This window comes from Pteropus medius, unplaced genomic scaffold (genome assembly GCF_902729225.1).
Source record: "Pteropus medius unplaced genomic scaffold, Ma_sr-lr_union100, whole genome shotgun sequence".
NCBI classification, from domain to species: domain Eukaryota; kingdom Metazoa; phylum Chordata; class Mammalia; order Chiroptera; family Pteropodidae; genus Pteropus; species Pteropus medius.
The window spans coordinates 4,601,954-4,625,272 of record NW_024342475.1 but is presented as its reverse complement, the minus strand read 5'-3'; the positions used below and the strand labels follow the sequence as shown (position 1 = coordinate 4,625,272).

The following is a 23,319-nucleotide window of genomic DNA, read 5'->3' as shown; positions in this document are numbered from 1 at the left end:
TCTTAAAATGTATACACTGAGAAGCATATTTTTAAAGTATTCTATTCTTAACAAAACATTTGCTACATAATAAAAAATCTAAAATAACACTTTCTTAATTTAAAATAGGCATGCTTAGGTTTATGTTTTATATTTTCATAGATATTTACTGCTTTGCTTTTTTCCCTACAGACTGTGTACTCATTTGGATTTGACCTAAAGGCATTTGTCTTTAACAGAATAGTTATTTATTCTCTTGAATATCCTTTGGAATATTCTACTGTACGTGTAATATGTAATATGAATTGAGGCTTTCCAGAAACTATTGATTATACAGTCTCAGGGAAACCTTCCATTTTATTTTTAAAAGATGCTCTATCTCTTTTTTCTTTTTGGTCCAAATATTTTGCCAAAAGCCTAACTTTGGCTCCGGAGTGAAACAGATGTAGCTTACATTTTGGCCCTGTCACCTTCCACCTTAGTCCCTGAGCAATATATTTTTACTTTCCAAGATGTAGTTTTCAGTACATAAATTTTAGGGTCTTTGGGAGCTTGTATGGATTTATATCTACTCAATAAATGTTAGCAATTATATTTACTTTTGCAATGTTAATAGTAGCATTTTTAGTACTAGTGAGTCATTATTTACTATTAGATATTTTGAAGCAAAAAATGATTTAGAATAATCTGATAGTTTAACAGGCTCTTGTATTTGATAGACTTGAAAAACAAATGACAATGACTAAATTTACTTTCTATATATAACATTTTAAAGGAAGTTAGATTAAACTATAAAGGTGATACACTTAACTATATTTCAACAGCATGTAGAATTTTTCTAAAACATGAATCTCAAGGATAAATTATATTTCAAATTCAAGTTATATTAAAAATCCATGGCCACATTTCATAACTTTAAGAACAATATATAGGGTACATAGAACGTAGAATAAATTTGGCGTTACCGAAGGATGGGTTTGTGGCTTTATGTTCTCGGTCATCTTAGTTCCCTTACTTCAATTCAAGTAACTAAAATGATACATTTTTGCTTTTCAGTCACTCAAGACTGCTTGCAACTGATTGCAGACAGTGACACACCTACTATACGAAAAGGTAATATAATAGTCCCAGTAAGTTTTCCACTTAGAATTAAGTCTAGTCCATTTACTTGTAAGTTTCAAGTTCGAAGACTATTTAAACTTCATCTTGAATCAACTCTTTACCTCAAAACTTTTTATAGTCAGATGTAAAATAATAAACTTAATTTATTCAAAATGATTGGGGAATAAATACTTAGGCTAATGTTATATCAAAACAGAATTACCTTAGAGACACTAATATTTAGAAACTTTAAATAATTACTGTACAACAAAACAAAAGCAATACTAAAAAATATTCAATGTTTTATTATTTAGAAATCATTTTGGCTTCTATAATGCCTCAAGACCATCTTCATTCACAAACATTAATTCTCCTATTAGGTTGTAGAATCATAATAGAATGGATAAAACTGAACATATCATAAGCACCTTATATCAATTAACTTATTAATAAATATATAATATGTACAAATAAATATAACATTTTATGAAAAATTTGAATGTGAAATTATTGCTTTATATTTTACACATAATGGTCAAGAATATACAATGTTACTTTATTGTGTGGGCACTGGGGCTTAGCAGTGACTGAAATATGCATGGTTCCTCACTTTTGTGGAATTTACCTTCTAATGGTTCCTCACTTTTGTGGAATTTACCTTCTAATGGTTCCTCACTTTTGTGGAATTTACCTTCTAAATGTAGAATGATAACATTAAATGCTATGGAGAAAAATAAAGAAAGCGGGGGAATGTTTGGGGTGTGAACCACCAAAGGGAGTTCAGAAGTGTCAGGAGGTTAAGCTGGGACCAGGAATGAGGAAACAAGTCCAGATAATGAATTTGGATTGACTTTTGTAATGATTCCCAGGAGAGCTGTCTTGCATCTGTATTTTTCTGTGTGGCTTTAATTATTTCTAATGTAACACAAATATTAAACTATTTGAAATCTATTATTATTTATTGCTCTTCATTTTCCAAAGTTATATGCTTGAAACTTTTAATAGGCAGCAAACTGTTTCCTAAGAATTAAAGTTAAGTTAGAAGAAGACCCTGAGGACCAAATACAAAAATTTTAAAATATAACTTGGAAAAGATTTGTTTTATACATTGGGCCAAAAACAAAAACGCTGTAAATCACACAAAAAGATACAGCTGCTATTCCATTTTGAGTATGAATTGCACAGTGTTATAATCTTCCTGGTGTTGGGCTGCTCTCCACTGATCCAAGGGTGCTTATCTGAGTGCCTTGCCCTTTGGACCCTTCGGTTGGCCTTTTGATGCCAACAAGCCTTGAATAGTATGTAAGTGTAAATGTGTGTGGACATTTGCTTTACTGTGCCCCATAAGTTTTGATATGTTGTGTTTTCATTTTTATTTGTCTCAAGATTTTTTTGATTTACCATTTTATTTCTTTTCTGACCCATTAATTGTTCATCAGTGCATCATTTAATGTCCCCACATTTGTGAATTTTCCGATTTTCCTCCTGTTATTAATTTCTAATTCTATGCCATTGTGGTTGGAAAAGTTACTTGATATGACTTCAGTCTTATTAATTTTGTTAAGACTTATTTTGTGCCCGAACATTTCATATACTTGAGAATTTTCTTTGTGCACTTAAGAAGAATATATATTCTGCTACTGTAGAATGGAATATTCCGTATATGTCTAAGTTCATTTGGTCTGTAATGTTGTTCAAGTAAGCTACTTCTTTATTGATTTTCTTTTGGATGATCTATCCATTGTTGAAAATGGGATATTGAATTCTCCTACTGTAATTGTATGGTTGTCTACTCTCCCATAAGAGCTATTAATATTTTTTTTCATATATTTAGGGTCTCCAATGTTGAGTAACAGGTATATTTGTTATATCCTCTTGATGAATCAGTCCATTTATTATCATACAATGACCTTTTTTGTCTCTTGTGACAGTTTTCAACTTTAAGCCCATTTTGTCTGATATAAAAATAGCCACATCCCTCTTTTGTTTACCATTTGCATAGAATATTCTTTTTTAACCCTTCACTTTCAGCCTATGTGTATCCTTAAAGTTAGTGAGTCTCTTGTAGGCAGCATATGGTTGGCTTTTCTCTTTTTTAAATTCTTTCAGCTACTCTACACTTTCACTTCTCCCTTTTCCACACTTTATGTTATCGATGTGACAATTTACATCTTTTTATATCGTGTATCTATTAACAAATTATTGTAGTTATAGTTCGTTTTAATACTTTTGTCTTTTAACTTTCACACTAGCATGAAAGTGATTTACAACTCATTTCAGCCATTTCTTCCAGGTTGTTTACCAGGGATATATTTTCTTTCTTTGTGTTGTGCTTTCTTTATTCTTCATGTTCCTTGTAGCTTTGCTTTGTTGTCTGTGCATTTGAAGAAGCAGCAACCTGTCCCAGTCTCCATGGACTGATTTGTACAGGGAGACATGTTTGTTGGTCTGCAGTGTTTGTCATTAGTGACTCTAAGGCTGGGTCAAGGCCCCCTTTGCTTCCTTTCTTCCCTCCTGGAGGAAAAGTATCAGTTCTTTGCTTTTCCTCAGTCACGCTCAGTCACGCTCTCCCCTTTACTTTGTTTCTAACTGTATCAGGGGACAAAGCTCTTTCGGTTGTTCATTACTCAGTATGAGGCAAGATATAAACCAGCTCCACAGAAGGCACTCTGAGAGGCCACGTGGCCCAGTGCACCCACCAGTCTCACCATTCTTTCCTGGGAGAATCATGGGCTGAGGCGATGTTCTCGGTGCTGAATTAATCCTGTTTAGGGGAGGGACTGATGTGAAATTGCTCTTCTTACCCATATAAATGTGACTGCTTCTTAGTTTGTGTTCCTCTAAGGTGCTTCTGCTTCTTAGCTGGATTCTGAATTTCTCTCTAAGGTATTTTGGTACCAATATTATTGTTAACGCAATGTTTCTGTGGAGGGATGATGTGTAAGACTCCTTACTTTGCCATCTTGCTGACATGATCCTTCCTTCAGAATTGTAAATATGACATCTTACTGCCTTTTGCCTACATGGTTTCAAGTGAGAAATCAACTGTTAATATTTTCTTTTGAACAATTGAACAATATGAGTATTACAATTGTTAAGTCTAGAAATTATAGTTTCTCCTATCCCAAGGGTTTGCTATTGATTGTTATGGGTGGCAGTTGTCCATTTGTTTATTGTATTTTCAAAAAATGGTGGGGTTTTTTTGGCTTTTTTTTTTTTTGCAAAGACTGCATTCCTTGTCCTATGTGGTCCCTGAAGTCTCTTTTTATTTGTTTTTTATCTCTGCAGTTAGCCTGACAAAGATTTTTCAAAATCTCTAGTCATAATCCTGACAGAGATTCACTTAAATACTAGAAATGAAAAAAACAAAACAAAACTCCTTTTTTTTGGCAGATTGGCTCTGAGCTGGGGCACTCTTTCAACATTTAGCTAGGTTGCCTTAACTTCCCCTCCCACTTGTACAGAGACCAAAAATCACCTAGAGGTGTTGTCTTAGGATTTTTTTCAGGTCGTTACTGAGCATGCATCTGGTTCCGTGCATGCATATTGAATTACAGATTCCTTGGTGTATGTGGTAGTGCTTCAAAGCCCTTATTCCTTTAAGTATCTTGCTTCTTAGCCTCCTCCTTCTCAGGCTTTTTGTTGCTCTGCTGCCTCCCCCACCTGCCATCCCTTCAGGTAGCTACAGGTAGTGTATGTCTTTAAAGCTTTTGATTGACAACAGCATGGGAACCTGCTTTCATCAGAAGTGAGCCTTTAGACAGGTCAAAATGCACAGCCAGAATGTTTTGAGAATAAGGTTGAGTATTTCACTCCCTGACACCAGCAAGGTGCCACCTGGAACTCATTCTACTATTTCCAGGCTGCAGCTAAGCTAGAGAATGGTAGATGGTAAGCGAGTGAGGAAAAATACTACAATACTTTCTTATTGAAATTTAACGGACGCTTTCTTTCTCATTAAGCACTCCCTTGGTACTATAAATTTTGTACATACATACAGATTTCATACATACAGAAATGTTGATTCTGTAAATTTCTGCCATTTCAATTGCTGCTTTGGTGAAGGGATATACTTTTTGAGCTTTCTACTCTGCTATTTTCCATGATATAACGCTGACATCTATAATTATATCTTTAGACAATATCTATTGATTGTCTACTCTGGCTTATGACAAAATTAATGATTCCTCTTTATTCTCTCTATCTTTACTGTCTATCATACATTTTTTAGATAGTAATATTATATTTATTAATTTTTATCTATGTACTATTAAGTATTTATATTTCTATTACTTGATCTGTCAACTTTAATTTATATCCTTTGAACTCCAACTATTATAAATGGGGCAATTGATGATTTTGCTACCAATATTTTTCCTCTTTTACTTCTCAATATTTGTTAGTTATATAATTTCTACATTATCATGACATGAATATATTTTATTCTTTCTGTCAAAATGATACTTTAAGAGTTTTCATCTTGGAATTACAGATAAATATATTCAATACTTATTGTAAGTCTTTTTGCCTTATTTTCCTCATTCATATCTTAGTTTGCTGAATTTCATTCTCTACTAGTTTACTCAAAATGAGTTCATGAGAAAAATGCTCACTAAGTATTTTCATTGATAAAGCAGCTTCCTTCTAGTTTTTATACTCTGTGGGTGAAATTCTCAGTTTATCGTTTACTGAGTATCTAGGAAATTCTCCACTGTCTTTTGACATTATATGCACTTTGGAAATAACTAAGGTAAGAGAAATTTTTCTTCCCATAAGTGGCTTGAGTTTCTTATCTGGTTATACAAAAAATTATTAACTTACCTTAAAACTTTAATCCTTATTTTATTATATATCTCAGAATCGACCATTGTGGTAGGTAGAGTAGTACCTCCCCAAAGATGTCCACACCCTAATCTCTGAAACTTGTGAGTATAACGTTACAGGGCAAAAGGAAATTTGCAAGTGTTATTAAGATAAGAAATTTGGGGAAATTATTCTGGCTTATTTGGGCGGGTCTAGTATAATCAGAAAGGCCCTTATAAAAGGAAGTTAACAGAGTCAGTGTCAGAGAAGGCAGTGTGGTGATGAAAGCAGAGTTCAGAATTATGTGATTCCTGCCTGGGAAAATGGAAGAAGCCATGACCCAAGGAACGCAAGCATACTCTAGAAGCTGAAAAAGGCAAGGGATGGATTTTCCACATTCTAGGAATAAACACAGATTTGCTAACACCTTGATTTTTGCCCAGTGAAACTTCTGATGTTAAGAATTATAAGATAGGAAATATGTATCGTTTTAAGCCACTAAGTTTGTAGTAATTTGTTGCAGCAGCAGTAAGAAATTAATAAGACTACTCTGAATCATTTTCCCTGGCACATGATGTGCCTTTTCAGTCTGTAGTAGCTCTAGGTGGTTTCCCTGCTTGACATGTTGTTTGTTTTGTCTTTCAGGGTTCAAATTATATATATACTGGTAATTTTTTACCTGTCTTCTGTATTCTGTTATATATTTTTTTCCTCAAATTATTAACTCTTCCTTTATTTTCATCTTATTTCTTTTGTGCAAAACCTATTTGCCCTTCAGAAACTTTTATTTTCATTTAAATGAATTTTTTTTCCTCCTAATTTCTGAAATACTTTAGCTGACATTGAAATTTCCTGGATTGTCTGTTTGTAGGAGATTTCTGTTTGTAAATGAGGTGTTCTTCACCTTTAGGGAGTTGACTTTTCTTTTCTGTTTGCCCCACACCGAGTAGTAGGATGGCACATCATCATCAAGGCAATACAGAAGGCAGACTGCTTTCCTGAAATGCATACAGTTTTCTTATTTATTTGTATTGTTAAAATTAGCATATCAGAATAAAGATCACGTTTTCAAAATATATTTCTGAGGATAGCAAATCTTTTTTTATAACTAAAACAAAGACATTATAAATTCTCAATTGGCATCCCACTATTAGAGATGGTTAGCTTGCTATTCTTTCCACATAGGTCAGATTTTGAATGCTGCCAATATACTTTCGGGCATATTTTCTATAAAGTCTAAAATTCTAAACAAACTTTTTCTGACAATATAATCCATATTTCCAGTCCTCTGTGGCTAATTTTAATACACACACATTTAAAATATCAATGATGTTATAAATGCTACTATTGAAAAAAACAGGCTGTTTGAAAACCAATCTTTGCTTCATGATACACTGAGCCTTTATAATTATTGATGCCTATAAATACAAATAATATTATTTTTCTGGATAGATATTAACTATATGTATACAGAATTTGAAATCTAATAATATATATTGATATTTTTAAATAATATATTTAAATGAAATTTAAAAGTTTAATTATTATAGCAGTAGTACGTGTTCACTGTAGACAAAGTACAGTTATAAAAAAAATTAGAATCACTTAAAATCTCACCATCCAGAGATAGCCACTATTATTATTTTGGTGAGGGGATTTGGTTTTTGTTGGCTCTTTGTGAAGTTTTCCATTGCCAGGCCCTCTCATCATTTTCTGTGCTTCTCTTTACTTCTGTAGTCAGCCTCAGGGTGATCTCATTTTCTTTTGAAACCCCTTGCAGTTATTTTGGAGAATATGCAGTTATTTTGGAGAATATTCATCTGTCTGTTTCTTTTATATGATTTATGGGAGATAAAAAAGGATAGATGTATTTCCACAATCCTGTTGATAGTGGAAGTCTCGTGTTTATTTCTATTTTCGAACATAATTATTTCATAGAGACAATGATAAGGTTTACTTTTAATCTCTCAAGAGTATTTTACAGTTGATGACTCTCTTTTTCTTGAAACATGTGCTCCTCTTGGTTTGTTTTTCTAACCATAACTCTACCTTTTTGGCCACAGCTTTTTAAATACATCTGCACATTACTCTTAAGTGTATCTCTTCAATATTGATGTTCTTTAGACCTCTGACATAGATCCATTCTCTTTATATTCTTGTTTCCTTGGCATTCTTAAATGCTCCTTAAATGTTATATTGTCACTTAACATCTTTGTGCTGATGGCTTAAGTGTAGATCTGTAGTTCGAATCACTTTCGGGAGCTCCAAGCCTATATTTACCTCTGTCTAGTTTACATCTCTTCCTGAATATCTTGGTGGCATCCCAGCCTGAACTTTAGAAATTTTCCCCAGGTTTCTTTTTCCTCCAGTGTTCCCTGTTTCAATAAGTGTGATGACTATGTCTTCAGTTGTTTAATCCAGAATTTTGGGTGTCATTCTTGACTACTCCCTCTAACTTGGTATATTAATCCAAAATTCTATCAATTATTTCTCATAAATATAATTTGGATTAATCTATTTCTCTGCATTCCCATTTCACCATCCTAGTACAAACCACTAGCATCTCTTACCTGGCTGATTTTCTTGTCTCCAGTTTTATATGTTGTCTTACTTGGAAGACACCTAGTGATATTTCTAAAACACAGATAATAATTTCTCTCCACTACTCATAGCCTTCTAGAGATCTCCCACTGCCCTTTAGATAGCTCAGCCTACATGGCCTTGCTTGCCTGACTTCTGTTTTCTGTTGATTTTCCTAGCTCCACCTCATCTATAAAGTGAAGTATATGATCACTGTAGATTTCAATGTCAAACTATATTTGTTCTATACAAAAAAAATTGCTGTTTCTTGAATTGGTTTACTTAATCTCCCTTTTAAAAAGTGTTATCAATATTTTCTCCCTTAAAACTATTTCCAGCATCTTTAAAATGTGTGATATGTGATAGCTGCTCTCTGCAGCATTTATTTTTAGTTATTGAGGGTGGTACTACTAGAAGTATAAATATTTGGGAGGCTATTTCCTATGCATGAAATAGAATAAAAAACAAATATTAAGCAAATATATCTTTTAATAAAGTTTCAAAGTTTCACATAAAACTTTGTCATCATAAAATTTATCTACAACTCTTTCATATAGGAAGGAGCTATTCTTTTAAGAGCAGAACAGGAAGGAGCTATTCTTTTGAGAGCAGACATTTTCAGATAAACATGTAAATTATTTTCACATATTTATACTGACATTATGTTTATTTAATTTCACATATTAATGTACACATTAATTTTATTAAGGTTTCAAAAACATTTAGATACACCAGACATTTAAAGCTGAGTAAAGAGGGGGAGTCGAAGCTTTAAATGCCAAGGTACATCTGTAACTTAGCTGTTGACTAAGAAAAATAAGTATTAATACTCTTGAAATTTACTTGCAAATTCTTAAATATCTACTATAAGGAGAGATGCATGCTAGCTTAGAAAAGCATTCTACAGAATAGGCACTTAATGCATATTTTCATGTTAGCATTTATCAGTAGTCTAACTGGCATGCTAAAAATCTAAGTTTCAGGATGCAGAAACATAATATTTATGCTTAAGTTTATAATCACTTTAGCTTTTAATTTATTGTTTAGGTTGTTTTCTGAAAGGATTTAACATTTATTCAGTAGCACTGAAGCACATATTTATTAAATGTATAACATATGCTAGGCTTTGTTCTTCGCATTTGGATTTACAGTTACAGCTGTAGCAGAGCCATAGCCTTGGTCTTGTGAAGTGTAATCCATGTGTGCATGTGTGTGTAGTGGGGAAGACAGGACATAAAAACAAGTACATATACTCTCTTTAATAAGAATGTTTACAGCAAGTGATAATGGAGAAAATAAAACAGAATAAATGCTGCTAAGAGAGTCATTAAAATGGAGTAGGGAGGCCACTTGAGGAGGTGGCCTATGCGCTTCTCATGTCTCAGTTCTTAGAACTATTGTTAAGTTGCTTCTCATGTCTCAGTTCTTAGAACTATTGTTAAGTGTTGCTAAACTCAGCTCAAGGCTGAATAACGAACATCCTGGATCCGTGATTTATATATGGATATATATGGGCTTTACTTCCTCCTCATCATGGTGACCAGACCATCTACATTCTTTACCTTGAAAAGAAAGAATCTATTTTAACAAACAGCATCCTCCATTTATATAATGGGTGTAACCGATCCCAACTGACCTAGCCAACATCCTTTATTTACATGAAGGATTATTTACATGGAGGACTGTTATGGTTTTGCCTTTTATAAACCCTGCCTTTCTTTGTTCCCTTCAGAGCACAATCTAGGTTGCTACCTAAACTCATAGCCTGGATTGCAATCCCTCCTCTGCTTAAATAAATGCTTTTTATTCTTTATTGCAGCCTAAACTTTATTTATTTATTTTTTTGGTTAACATTAGATATGATGAAATGCCAAAAGAAAATATCAAGAGAAAACAAGAATATAAACCTAATAATTACTTATTTTTTCTTCCTATTCTGATAATACAGTAGTAGAATTTGGTAAGAACCAGCTTATTACTTTTATAGATATAAGTATAAAGAAATAGGAAATCAATTGAAGATTCTGCAAAAAACAATTAGTAAATAAATATTGCCAGCCAGAATATAAACAAACAGCTTTAGAAATGTTTTTTACTTTGATTCAAGAGTACATACCACTTTTATGATGGAGGATGTTTTGTTTCATAGAGTTTCTGTAACTAAGAAGTAAAACGCTTTTTTAAAAAAAAACAATTGAATGCTTGTGACTAATTACATAGTACATTGCCATTTCAAATGATTTTATGTTTAAAGTTGAATTAGTTAATTCAAATATTTGCCGCTTGTCTGATATGGGCCAGTTGTCATTTAAGACTTGGGAAGTAGCAGGGAAACAAACATAAAACATGAACTCAAAGAAGTTAGAATCTAAGATGTTTATTGTTTTGGGGAGAAAAAAGTCCTCTTTGGTCAGAGCATCAAGTAAGTACCACAACAACCACAAAAGCAGTCGCCTTCAGTCATTAGTTTCTATGTTATAATAATAACAACCACGATAGTGATCTTTTCTCACATTTGCAGCACTCTACATTAAAAAAAAATGCTTTGTGCACATAATCTCAGTAAAACACACTTGAAAACTCTGTTATTATAATATGTTCACTGAAATAATATTATATAAAAACAAGTGATGATGAGTTTGCCTTCGTTATTCATAATTGAATAGGATCTTTTATTCATGGGCTCTCATTACCCAGAATGCCACTAAAGGGTTTTCATTTAAGGAAATATTTCTCAGAGACCTTTTTTGGAAACAGCAAATTGGGGTAGCCAGGCCTGCCCCATGTTGGGGGACATTCACTCCCTGTGAGATGTGATTGAGGAGGTTCCTGGGAGTGCTTCAAGGACCTGGGAACAAGAACACGCTTGAAGGCCTGTAATGTCCCCTCTTCCTCCCTTCCTCTCCCCTTTCTTGCCACTCTCCCTAGCAGTCCTCCTCTCTGTTGATGGTAATGTGGACTTGCAGGACTGCCTTCCGGAATTGTTTCATTTTAACTTGACAGTGCGATTTGCCTTGTTTGATCACTTTGGGCTTTTTAACTCCTCAGAAATATTCAGAAAATATGTAGTTCTTGTTTTACATTCTTCCCTTGAGAACCTTATTTGGGAAAAGTTAAAATATGGTGGTTTGCCTTGGGGATACTACCTGAAGTAGGTACATACCCTTAGCGTTGTATTTATGGATGTGAAAGCATTATCAACTACCATATCCCAAGATGCCCCCTTAAGAAAATTCTCAGGGGAAAATTTCCTTTAATCTCAATTCTAGGACAAGTTATTTTTTTCCTGAGCTTCTGGCATATTGTTGTGTGGACTCTGAATTTTATTATTGATTATGTTTCCCCTTTTGTAATAACCAAGGCGAAGCTTGGGATCACAGGTTGTCCAACACTATCAATTATATAGGAATTTTTTTAATATAATTTTAGACTATCACAGTTTCATTTTACTATCCTATCTTTAAATTACCATTTTCTAATCTTCTCATTTATTTTATACCATTTATTAATGCCCCCCAGATTTCTCAGTCTAGCTTTAGGGTTCACCATTCACTATAATACTTTCTTAACAGTGAGAAATCCATTGAACTTACACTGTGACTCCCTGGAAAGGAGTGTTTACACTCTCTTAATGGATGTTGATGTATAAAAGCACTGTGTTCTGGCTCAGCGATTTGGTCCCCTCTTGCCAACTTGTTTCCGTAGCTGCTGTCTTTCTCTGCCCCTTCATCCAACTTGCGAGCACAGTGGCTTCCCTGTTACTCCCAGGAGAAGTTTGAGGAATAATGGAGAATGAGTGTACTGAACAAAAACCATTTCAACATGAATACTGTAGTCCATTATCACATTTCCCCGTAAAGATTGACCATTTCCCCGTAAAGATTATGTCTTAGTAACTTTCCTCACTTTCCTTAAACTCTGTCCTGTTGCTGTGTTGGGAGGGGCTTTGCTTTCTAACTGTTTCTAAAGTTTGCCTTTGGCTAAACTTTCTGCATACTCACTGTTTCCTCTCTGGGAACCAAAGAAAAACTGAAAAATCTCTATTAGTGTGTTACGCAGAGACATTTTGTACATTCTTTGCCTCAAACTCTCCCATCTAAACCAGACTTTATTAGGAAAGTTGCTGAAATACAGAAGAATGAAAGAAAAACAAGACATTTTATATTAAGTGTTTGCTTTCAAGTTCCTGTGTCTGATCGTTGCCTGGGTTAATACATAATGACAGTGGAGAAACCAATGGAGTACTGTGATTTGTCCTGTCTTCCCCTTTTTTAAAGATGAAATTCTCCTCTAGGTTTCAGACTTAGTTTAGCAACTAAATGAAGGTGAAAAACTGCTTTTCTCAGTTTCCAGTTTTATAAATTGTTCTCTTTGTTATAGGAGCTTATACATTTGTTCCATGGCTTCTCAGCTTTAAAAGAGGAAGAGCCCTAGAAGAAAAAGAAAATAAAATATTGGTGAAAGAAACCGGTTACTTCTTTATATATGGTCAGGTGGGTTGAACCCTCATTCTGCTGTCACTGTCTAATGCTTCCCACTTTGTGCTCAATTCTGATGAAGTTTTTTGGTTTGTTTCTCAGGTTTTATACACCGATAACACCTTTGCCATGGGACACCTAATACAGAGGAAAAAAGTCCATGTCTTTGGGGACGAATTGAGTCTGGTGACTTTGTTCCGATGTATTCAAAATATGCCTGAAACACTACCCAATAATTCCTGTTATTCAGCTGGTAAATAATAGTTCTATGTAAATAGACAGAAAGACATTCTTCGATATGCTGTGTGGTTTTTATTATTTTGAATGATAAGCTAGTTTGTTTTAATTAAGACAGATAAAATCATTACTGATCGTTTTATCATTTTTATATACATTTAAAAAAGTCATTAGCTTTATAGCAATCAACACTGGGAATAGTTCTAAGCTGTGTTTTCTTCAACTTGTAATAATGACAAAAGTAATAATAGCGGAATAAGAGAATGATTATCACGTGCAAGACACCCTTGTCTCCACCTTACCTGTGCTTGCTCATTTAATCCTCCTGTTGAAGGAAGGTGGAATCCGAGACACAGAGAGGTAATGCATGTTGTCTTAGGTTGCACAACTGCTAAGTTCCAGAACTTGGTTTAAATCAGCCAGTCTGACTCCAGACTGTGAGTTATCAAAAACTCTTCTTTACATTCTGTGAAAGAAGTGCCCTTGGCTGGTTTGAAGGTCAGGTCAAGTCAAAAAATGGCTTCTCTCTCACTTTTATACAGGCGACATCTAATGTATATGGAAACCAGACAGACAACTTTGGGGTGTGGAAGTGTAGGAGCAAGCCTTCATTTTAACTCAGGGACAGTAAAGAAATGGAGAGAAAAGGGAAAGAGTAGGCTTTGTTCATCTCAGGTCTGTTTTAGCTGTATTGCCAATATAGCCTTTATTTTGTCTGGGAGATATTTTCTAATTAATCAAAGCCGGTATTAGAAAAAAAGTATTTGCCTTAACACATCTATTCCTCTCCCGTGATTTTGACAAACCCATTTAGAACCCTGAGGAATGTCTTCAGTTCCAGTTACCATGAATGGCAGTGTGAAACACAGGATTGAGGACTGACTGCTCAACTTGAAATACCATATTTCAAAAGTGTTTACCAACAAACACACAATAAATCAATTAGAAAGGAAGGAAAATACCTCATAATAATGGAGATGATTGTTATTCTGGATCTACAGCCACAGACAGCTTTAACAGGGTGATGGGGAAGTTCATTAAATTGGAATTCCCTAATTTTCATAAAAAAATGCTTCCTTGCACCCAACGGTGACTAGTATTTTGGTGTTGCAAAATATTTACAAATGGCCAAGACTTCTCCAATCTGTTATTTATTTATATTAGTTAGTTCTTATAGCTTTACAAAGAACTCTTTTTCAAATTTTCTAATCACCTTCTCCTCTTATATTTACTTTCTGGGCCAGATTTCCTATATGACTTGCTTTATAAGAATTAATATTTTGACCTTAAAGATATTTCTCAATGTTAATAACTTCATATTATAAATGGGAACCATTCTGTAGGACATTTCAGGTTTGCATTTTTAATCTGTTCGAGGGCAAAGTTTAAATTCATTAAAAACTACATATTAGAGTATAAGTGCATAAAAAGCTCCCATAATAACCTGAAAAAAAAATTAAAATGGCCCATTTGAGGAGCCCAACATAATACTAAAGAACTTCTTTATAAGTTGAATCTTATTATTTCATTAACAAATTGAATGTGTTTATTGTAGAAAAGTTTGAGCTGATTACTATAATCTAGAAGAATAGAAGTAGCCAATAACTCGGTGTTGAAATTTTAATAGACCAATTTTTAAAAGTAGTCATTTCACACTGACTTTATTTTGAGATAATGTTACTTAGTGCAATATGATCTATAGCCGTCAAAATATTAGATTATCTTTAATTTCTATGGTAATGACTAATCTATTCAACAAACTCTAGTCATTTTTTTACTTTTTAATGTAGTCATCAAATACTCTGCCAGTCTTATAAAGTATACACATTATCCTTAAACAATACCTAAAGCTATGTTCTTTTCTTTGTTATCTGTCTTAGTCTATTACCAAAAAAAAAAACAAGATCCTTGAAAACAGAATCTTTTGTCATTCTGATCACTGCTCTATGCCTGTTTAGAAAGGTGTCTAGTACATTACAAGTTTTCAATAAATAAACACCAACTGACTGTTGCTGGAGGCAATCTGGATGCTTTGGTCTTGATGATAGGAAGAATGTTAGCAGATGTGTTCATGTAAATCCATTTTCACTGTATGTTGCTGAAACAATGCTACTACTTTTTAAATTGTTACAGCTGACTCGAACAACTGGGTCAGGTGTGATGAGGTTGGTTGAATCTACCGATGCTAAACTGGGGATGTGGACTGGCTAATATTTGTTGAAAAAAATCTGCATTTAAGTGTACCCATGCATTTCAAATCGTGTTGTTCAAGTGTCAACTGTAGTTGAAAGTATTGACAATTTGAATACTATTTTATTTGTTGGTTTTGTTGTTTTTTCTCTTTTCCTTGCTTCTTTCTTTTCCTTTATTTTTTTTTTTTAAATTGGGTCAGGAATTACCTGATATACTGAGTGTAGTTTCTGAATTATGTTTTGTATTCCTCAATCACAGAATACATCATTGTAAACTAGACATATGCAGATTTATTGGTCAGTTTTGAGAAGCCAATTACTGTGTCGATTTTGATTATAAAGACAAACATGGTTATTTAAGGAAACATAAAATATAGACGGCTATAAAAAGTAATCCGAATGACTCCTAATTTCGTAAACTGGACTCTAGAGAAAAACTATGTTAATATATGGTATGTTTTTTTTTTTTTACTTTTAATAATTTATATTTTTTATATGCACATTTAAAAGTGTATATGTCTGTGTTTATTTAACATTATTATAAAAAAAATTTCTCTTGTCAAGAAAATAAAGTGAAGCCATTTTTAACTATATAATATTCCATCAAGTGATGTGCTATGGTTTACTGAACATTTTTTCTTAAAGTTAAACATTTGGTTCCTGTTCAGATTCTCCGTTTTATAAACAGTAGGTGGCAAATACATTTATAGCTGTTGTAACTCTTTTTACTCATGTCTTTTAACTCTATTATTTTTCTTTTTTAGACTAGTAGAATTGTAACTGGTTTAGAAGTTCACCATTATTTGAAGTACAATCACCTTAAAGTCTTATAAACCATTCTTTTCCAGGCATTGCAAAGCTGGAAGAAGGAGATGAACTCCAACTTGCAATACCACGCGAAGATGCTAAAATATCACGGGATGGAGATGGCACTTTTTTTGGTGCATTGAAACTTCTGTGACCTCTTTACACCTTGTATGTGGCTATTTTCCTCCTTTTCTATGTACCTCTAAGGAGAAAACACTTAACTGGAAATACCAAAAGGAAAAAAAAAAAAGTAGTTACCATAGCCTTTTCTGTGAGCTATTTGTTTTGGTTTGCTGAAACTAGACCAAACAGGAAATTTAACAGACAACCACAGCCAAAGGTTGTCATGTGAATTACAAGAAATAGAGCCCATTTAAGGAAAGATAAAAAGACTTTTCACTATAATGCCATATTGAACAACTTAGTCATAGCTTCTTGTCTTGGAGGAAGCACAGGATTCAAAGGGGCAGTAATCATTTCTTCAAAAATTGTATTTTATTATTTACTAAAAACAAGTGCCTACATCTTTATGACAGTAAGACATTTTTGGGAAATCTCAGGATTCACCCTCAATTTTTATGTTAACTGTGCCCCTCTTTTTTTTCAGTTAACTTAGTAGAAAGTAAAAAGAAAAAAATATATAGAAATCATGCATTCGCTATGTGAAAAAGTAATTAAAAGCTTAAATTTAAACATCATATTAAACAATTGGACTCAAAATAGGATATTGGTATTATTTAAGGTTTTTTAGCTTATTTCGTTTGTAATTTTTGTTTCTAACATTTTATATTACCCAATGGAACACCTGCAGGTAGTTTTCACAACAGAGAAGTAAGCCTCTCATGTGTTTACACTTATGTGTATTTTTTATAGCTAATTTCAGTTACTTTAAAAACTTAATGTAGGGTAATTCCAATTCATGCATATAAGCATTAATTGAAAAAATAACTATAATTGTTCTTATGTAAAAATAAAATCTCCAGTAGTTCATGAATACATTTACAATAATGTGATATAACTTCCCTTTATTTTCTATCCTTCTGTTTTAAACTGCTGCTATTGTAGTTCACGTATCCCAGCCTTTAAAAAATACTCATGTTATTAGCTTTACAGAAATTGATGTTTAATTAAAGTTCTTGGCATCCTAAAGTATGTTATATGCCTTGTGCTCTTCTAAAGATTACCATATACCAGAAGACATCGTTCTAACTTTCATTTTGTAAAGAAAATTTGAGAATGCTGTAATACTTATCTTTTATTGTATCAATTTCCCTTTTTTGCTTGTATTTTTTAAAATGTCATCCGTTTAATGAGTTTTCACTTCATTAAACTTTTTATTAGTTTAAACAGTAGCTGGAAGAATAGACCCTGGTCAGCATGAATTTTCCTCAGTCTATTATAAAATATTTTAAAAGATATAGTTTTCAAAACAAAAGAAATGATTTGTATTTTTTGTGTCTGAAATTAAACCTTGTCTAAAACTGATTTCTGTAATTTGGGTGTTTTGGTTAAAATAAAATATATTTTGCAATTTATTTTGTTTTACAACATTGTAATTAAAAAGACACGAGAGGTGGAGTAAGAGTTTCAATACTAGAAGGTTAGTAATTATTTTTAGTGTTGCTGCTAACTTGGATTGCCAAATAAAAAATTTCAGAAACTTTTGCCTTATTTTTTGATTGAGTTTGTCTACTACCACTCATCTTAATACAATGTAACTGTTAAATCTCATTTTTCAAATTAGGTGCATAATTGTAAAACATTATAAAGTAATGTGTGTTAGGGTATGACAATAAAGTATTTGAAATCATGAATATTTTACATATGTCAAAAAGGATTTGTGCACATCAATACTATATATAAAGATATAAATTAAATATTTCATAGAGAATAAGGTTAAAAAAGATAATGCTACATTATAATAGGCTCGCATACTAAACTGATATAATCTGCAGCTTGCACCATTATTTTTTCCAAATGACTTAGCACATTTTGTCAGCAGATTTAGAATTCAGACACATAAAATATTCTGAAATCTTATTTTACTTTTGGTTTAGACCAGTGTTAACATATGAATTCTATCGTCCTTGTATATGAAATTGTGAGGAAAATTAGACTTTTATTAAGTCAAAGTTTATTAAGATATCAGGAAATAAAATTAAAATTAGGTCAGTCCAGTAGTGTATATGGAGATCCTCACTGCAGTAGCAGTTGTCTGGCTTCCTTCTATACATTTTCCCCAGTTTATTTTAAGAAAAATGTGTTATTCTAGGATTACCTACAATAGAACATTTCTATAGTTTAAGTGGTTGGGTCCAGTTAAGATACTGTTATGTCTTAAATCTGAAATCAAGAGGTGTGATGATGAATAACTACTTGAGGGTATTAAATTGTTTCTTTGTGTGGGAACCAAACGGATCAGTATACCATCCAAAATGAAATAATGTGCAAGCCTAAACAGCACCTGGAGAAATCAATTCTACTCTCTAAGCCATTTTGCCAAAGAAGGTCTTCACACTGTAGTTTGTTATGGATGTGGCAATTTATTGATAGAAGAATTTAATAAATCTATTTGTAATTTGAATTATGATTTATAAAATGTTACTCTAAAGACTTCTCTGCCCTAGGAGAGAAGTTTTAAACCAGTGTACAACACAGCGATGCAACCAGCTGATGTTTTTGGTTTGGATCCCATGTTGCTTTACAACTCAAAAAATTTAGATTCATTACATGAAACGTGACATTTAAACTCCTTTCAGAAATACAGATGTTTTATTTTAAAACACAAAGGGTTAATATATAATATACAGGCAATAAAAATGCAAAACCTTAAAGGTACGGCTTGGTAACACATGTTTACGTAGCAGATGTCCTCTTGTAGCCACCTCCCAAATTTAAATACGGAACACTGGCTAGTAACCCAAAACTTTTTGTGCTCCTTCCTGTCTTTAAAGGTTATCACCATGCTGACTTCTATCATCAAGGAACACTTTTGCCCTTTTGAACTTTGTACAAATGGTATCATATAGGATGTAAACTTTGTACACACTTTCAGCATTCATCTGCTCACCGTTTTGTCTGTGAAATTCTTCCACACTGTTGTATGCAGTAGTTCATTCCTGTTCACCGCTGAATAGAGTTATTCTATGAATAAATTTGTCCATTTTACCATAGAAGAGCCTTTGGTGTATTTCCATTTGAGGGGCTAGTATGAGTTATGTTTCTGTGAATATTCTCTGAAAATATTTTAGGGAACCTATGTACGTATTTCTATAGGATCTATACCTGGAAGTGGAATTATTGCAACATAGAATATACATATGTTAGACTTTAGTTAATACTGCCAAAAAGATTCCTGAATGATAAACAGTTTACATAAAATCCAGCAGAACTGGGCTATTGGAAGCAAGGACTGACTGGGCTAACTTTTGTCTACCCATGGCAGCCAGGCAAGCACTCTGCTTTGCTGCAGACCCAACTCGACTCTCTTTGTCCACCTGGTACCTGTCTGCCTCCGTGCTAAGATCCTGGGGATTGTAAAATATAGTTTACTCCTGATTATCTGTGGACACATTCACTTTTATAAATTAATCCTGTAATTAGTATAAATTTGATTAACTTTTACAAATTAATCATGATTAAAACAGAGGTCCAAGATCTCTAGCCTTGCTTCTATCAGCAGCTTCTCCTTTCTCCTTTCCAGTCCCTCTTCTCCTGTGGGCCAAGCATGAAGTAAAGGGCTGGCAGCGGCAGTCAGCAACTCTAAACATAAGATGTCCCTGCTAAGCCGTACCCACATCATCAAGAAATGAATGCAATTTTCTTTTAAACTCCACTTGAGATTGTCTTTGATTTCCTCATCTTCACCACTGCCATTATCCAAGTTGACTTTTGTTATTTAAAAAATAATGAAATAAAATTATGTTTAGGATCACTTTAAAAATAAAGATAATAAAATAAAATTACAAGAGTATATTAACAATATACTATGAGTATAAGTTTGTTGCTTATTTAGATTTATGTTATAATTTTATGCTGTATGGTCCTTATTAATCTTAGAATGATACATTTAGAATATCTGATACTTTTTCTGCACACTTAATTTTGTGCATGTGGAAAGATTTTAGGCATTTGTTTTATTTTTGTTTTATCCTGAATTTTTAGGTCTTGCTGCAATCACACACTGTATTTAAACTAATCACAAAGATTGGAAATAATAGGCTGAGGTGAACTGGATAACTGTGTGATGAAGAAATCCTTGATATAGTGTTATGATATTAAACTGTCAATTTGGATCACCTTGTGGCTAATTAATGTCATTTTAGAAGACTAAACAAATGAGATCAACAATATAAAAACAATGATATACCTGGTATACAGCCACACAAGATGATTAATTCCTGTGTCTCACTTTATTCATCTATATAAAAGTAGCAATTCTTTTTTTCACAAATAAGTGGATAAAATCATAAAATTCACTTTAGACCATTTAGAGGAAAACATTGGTTATGTGGTAGAATATATTTTAAGGACTTTTTTGTATAAAACTCATTTTATTGTGTGTGTTTGTGTTTTTTTTAACTTTGATAAAAAAACTAATAGCAGGCCAAACTTTTTTCTCCTTAGGCACTGATTCTGAGCTGGTAAAATTCCATGAGAACAAAGGGTCTGCAATGATCATGAATGTGGTCGCTGAGCACAGGCTCACCGTCAAAGATCTCCTGTGACATCTAAGCCCTGCCCCCACTCTCTGGTTATCAGAAGCTGAAAAAAGAGGATTGGGCCTGTTCATCACCATCATCTGAGATTAGGGGATGGTGATGAAACGACAAATAATGGGAAAAATTAGGTATAGGAGAAGGAAGGAGATTCTTCACCCTGAGGTCACAGATTTATCTAGCTTTAAATGTTTTGAACTGCTGACTTTTCACTTTGGAGTAATTTCAGGCTTATAAAAATATAGAAAATAAACAACACAAAGAAGTCTCTCATACCCTTCATTTTTATTTCGCAAATGTTAGCATCTTGCAGTACTAGAATCAAAATCAAGACAATATCTTTAATGTGACATGGTCTTAAGTGTTGAGTAATAATCAGCCTTCTCCTTGATAACCATTATACCCAAATACACACACACACACACACACACACACACACACACACACACACACACACACTATAACTAGAATGTGGTATTGGAAGATGAAGCTGGCTTCTTGGACATGCCGCTTATGCAGTAGCAGAGGGCTCCATACTCCAGAAGCCTCTGTTTTTCATTTACATGCTCTTGCCATCCTGAAATTTGTAATAATTTTTAAACAAGGGGCCCTGAATTTTTATTTTGCACTGGGCCCTGCAAATCATGAAGCAGTCCTGCTTGAGGATGTTGGAGAGAAGTAGAGGATGGTAGTTAAGAGCACATCTTTAGGTCCACACCCTTGGAATTCAAATCCCAGGTCAATTGTTTACTGGTTTTAAAATATGGGGTGTGAGGGTAATAGTACTGGTAAACTCATGGAGTTGCTATGAGAAATAAATGAACATGTGAAAACACCTAGTATAGTGTCTGGCACATTATAAGTGCTAAATGCTTTTGCTTAAAAGACACGCATACCTATATCCTCATACACGCACGTGAGAAGAAGGATTTGAATTGAATTCAAAAGAAGAAAAGAGACGTACGCTGTTTGGTTTTATTTTCGCAAAAGATCTGAAAGCTAAACTGGCAGGAAATTGAAGAATACCTGGTTTGGTTGCTTACTTTTAAGATATTTTAAATAGACTAGAAAAAATAAAAAGCATAAGTCAGGAGCCCACAGGACTAGGTAGGAACACCATGTTGGCCCTTCTTCAAGGACCAGAAGGCCTCCTCTCTCTACTCAGCAGTGCAAATGAAAAAGAAAAACAACTCTGATGACATCCCACCCTGGAGGATAAGCATTTCCAATATAGGAGACAGGCAGGGCAAGAACTTCAGTGTGGGAGCGGACGATCACCCTAAGATTAACCTGGAGGAGTGAAAGGGAACCAGGATTCAGGAGATAAGGTGATAGTGTCAAGAAAACAGAATAAGGAGAGATTTGATGAGAAGGAAAACGTCCACGGGGTAGAGTCTTTCCTGGGCCAAGGGATGTCCATATGGGACCTGCCTGCAGATGTGGGCTGCGGACAAATAGGGCAGAAAGGGGTGCTCTGCCCACACCTTTCAGTATCACCTCTACCCAGCTTCCCTCTAAAAGGAGAAAGTTGATCTTCCTAAGGGGTCTCGTCAGGGAGTGAGCACATAGTTAGGGTCCCTGGACACCCAGGGAGTGAGCACACAGTTGGGGTCCCTGGACACCCACTGGAATAGCAGCCACACTCAGTATAAACAGGACTGTGTGGATAGAGAGTCACATGGGAACGAAAACAATCAGCCACATTTTTATTTGCATTTCAGATAAGTCTATTGCATAATACATGATAATTTGACTCCCTTGGAAGTTGATGCAAATTGATTAATTTTTTTCGTAAGTGGAAGGAGACAGAGTTGACAGGGCTGCCAGATTAGAGTCCAAAAATCACAGTTTAAATGAACAAGACATTTCTAAACAACTGCCTGCGCAGAAATCTCCTTTACAACCTTGGAAGATTGTCATCCAGCCTCGGAGTAAACTCCTCCGGAGAAGACAGCCTGCTTTAGTGTTAAAATCTGTCTCCTCCAGGGAATGAGGATGCGGTCTGTGCATTCAGAGATACATCTCACCACCTTCAGGAGAGGAAATTTAGAATTTGACATAAATTCCTTTTAACCTACATTATCTGAGTAGATGCATCACCAGGAGGTTACATCCAGCCACTTGTAAGAGTTTGGGAAGCTGCAGTAATTTTCATTTATGAAACTCATAATTCATAGGAATTCCAGCTGTTGCTTGAGTATTAACTTGGAGAATGAGTAGTCTACATCTGTCTCGAGCAAGGTTGGTCGCCTGCCTTCTCATATGTGGTGAAAAAGACCCTGAGTTTCCTGATAACAAATATATGGAAATTGTCAAGTAATGAAGAGTAAAAAACTAGAAATTTCTATACCAGAGGAATACATTTTTTTAAAAAGTCTCCTCTCCCCCAAAAGAAGTCAGAAAAGAGAGAGAGAGGAAGAAGAA

The 23,319-nt window shown here is 33.9% G+C and overlaps 1 protein-coding gene across 2 annotated transcripts in view; it reads left to right on the top strand.

Annotated features, from left to right (window-relative positions):
• TNFSF13B (TNF superfamily member 13b) overlaps positions 1-17,837 on the top strand; it is a 31,585-nt gene extending 13,748 nt beyond the window's left edge. The window contains exons 3-6 of one of the 2 annotated variants that reach the window (XM_039866294.1): positions 1,036-1,092; positions 12,844-12,956; positions 13,044-13,194; positions 16,219-17,837. In XM_039866294.1, coding sequence (XP_039722228.1) covers positions 1,036-1,092; positions 12,844-12,956; positions 13,044-13,194; positions 16,219-16,331 — 434 coding nt within the window. In that variant the 3' untranslated portion in view covers positions 16,332-17,837. The remainder of the gene's footprint in view (positions 1-1,035; positions 1,093-12,843; positions 12,957-13,043; positions 13,195-16,218) is intronic. The other variant, XM_039866295.1, reaches the window with a different exon arrangement.
• The last annotated feature ends 5,482 nt before the right edge of the window (positions 17,838-23,319 follow it).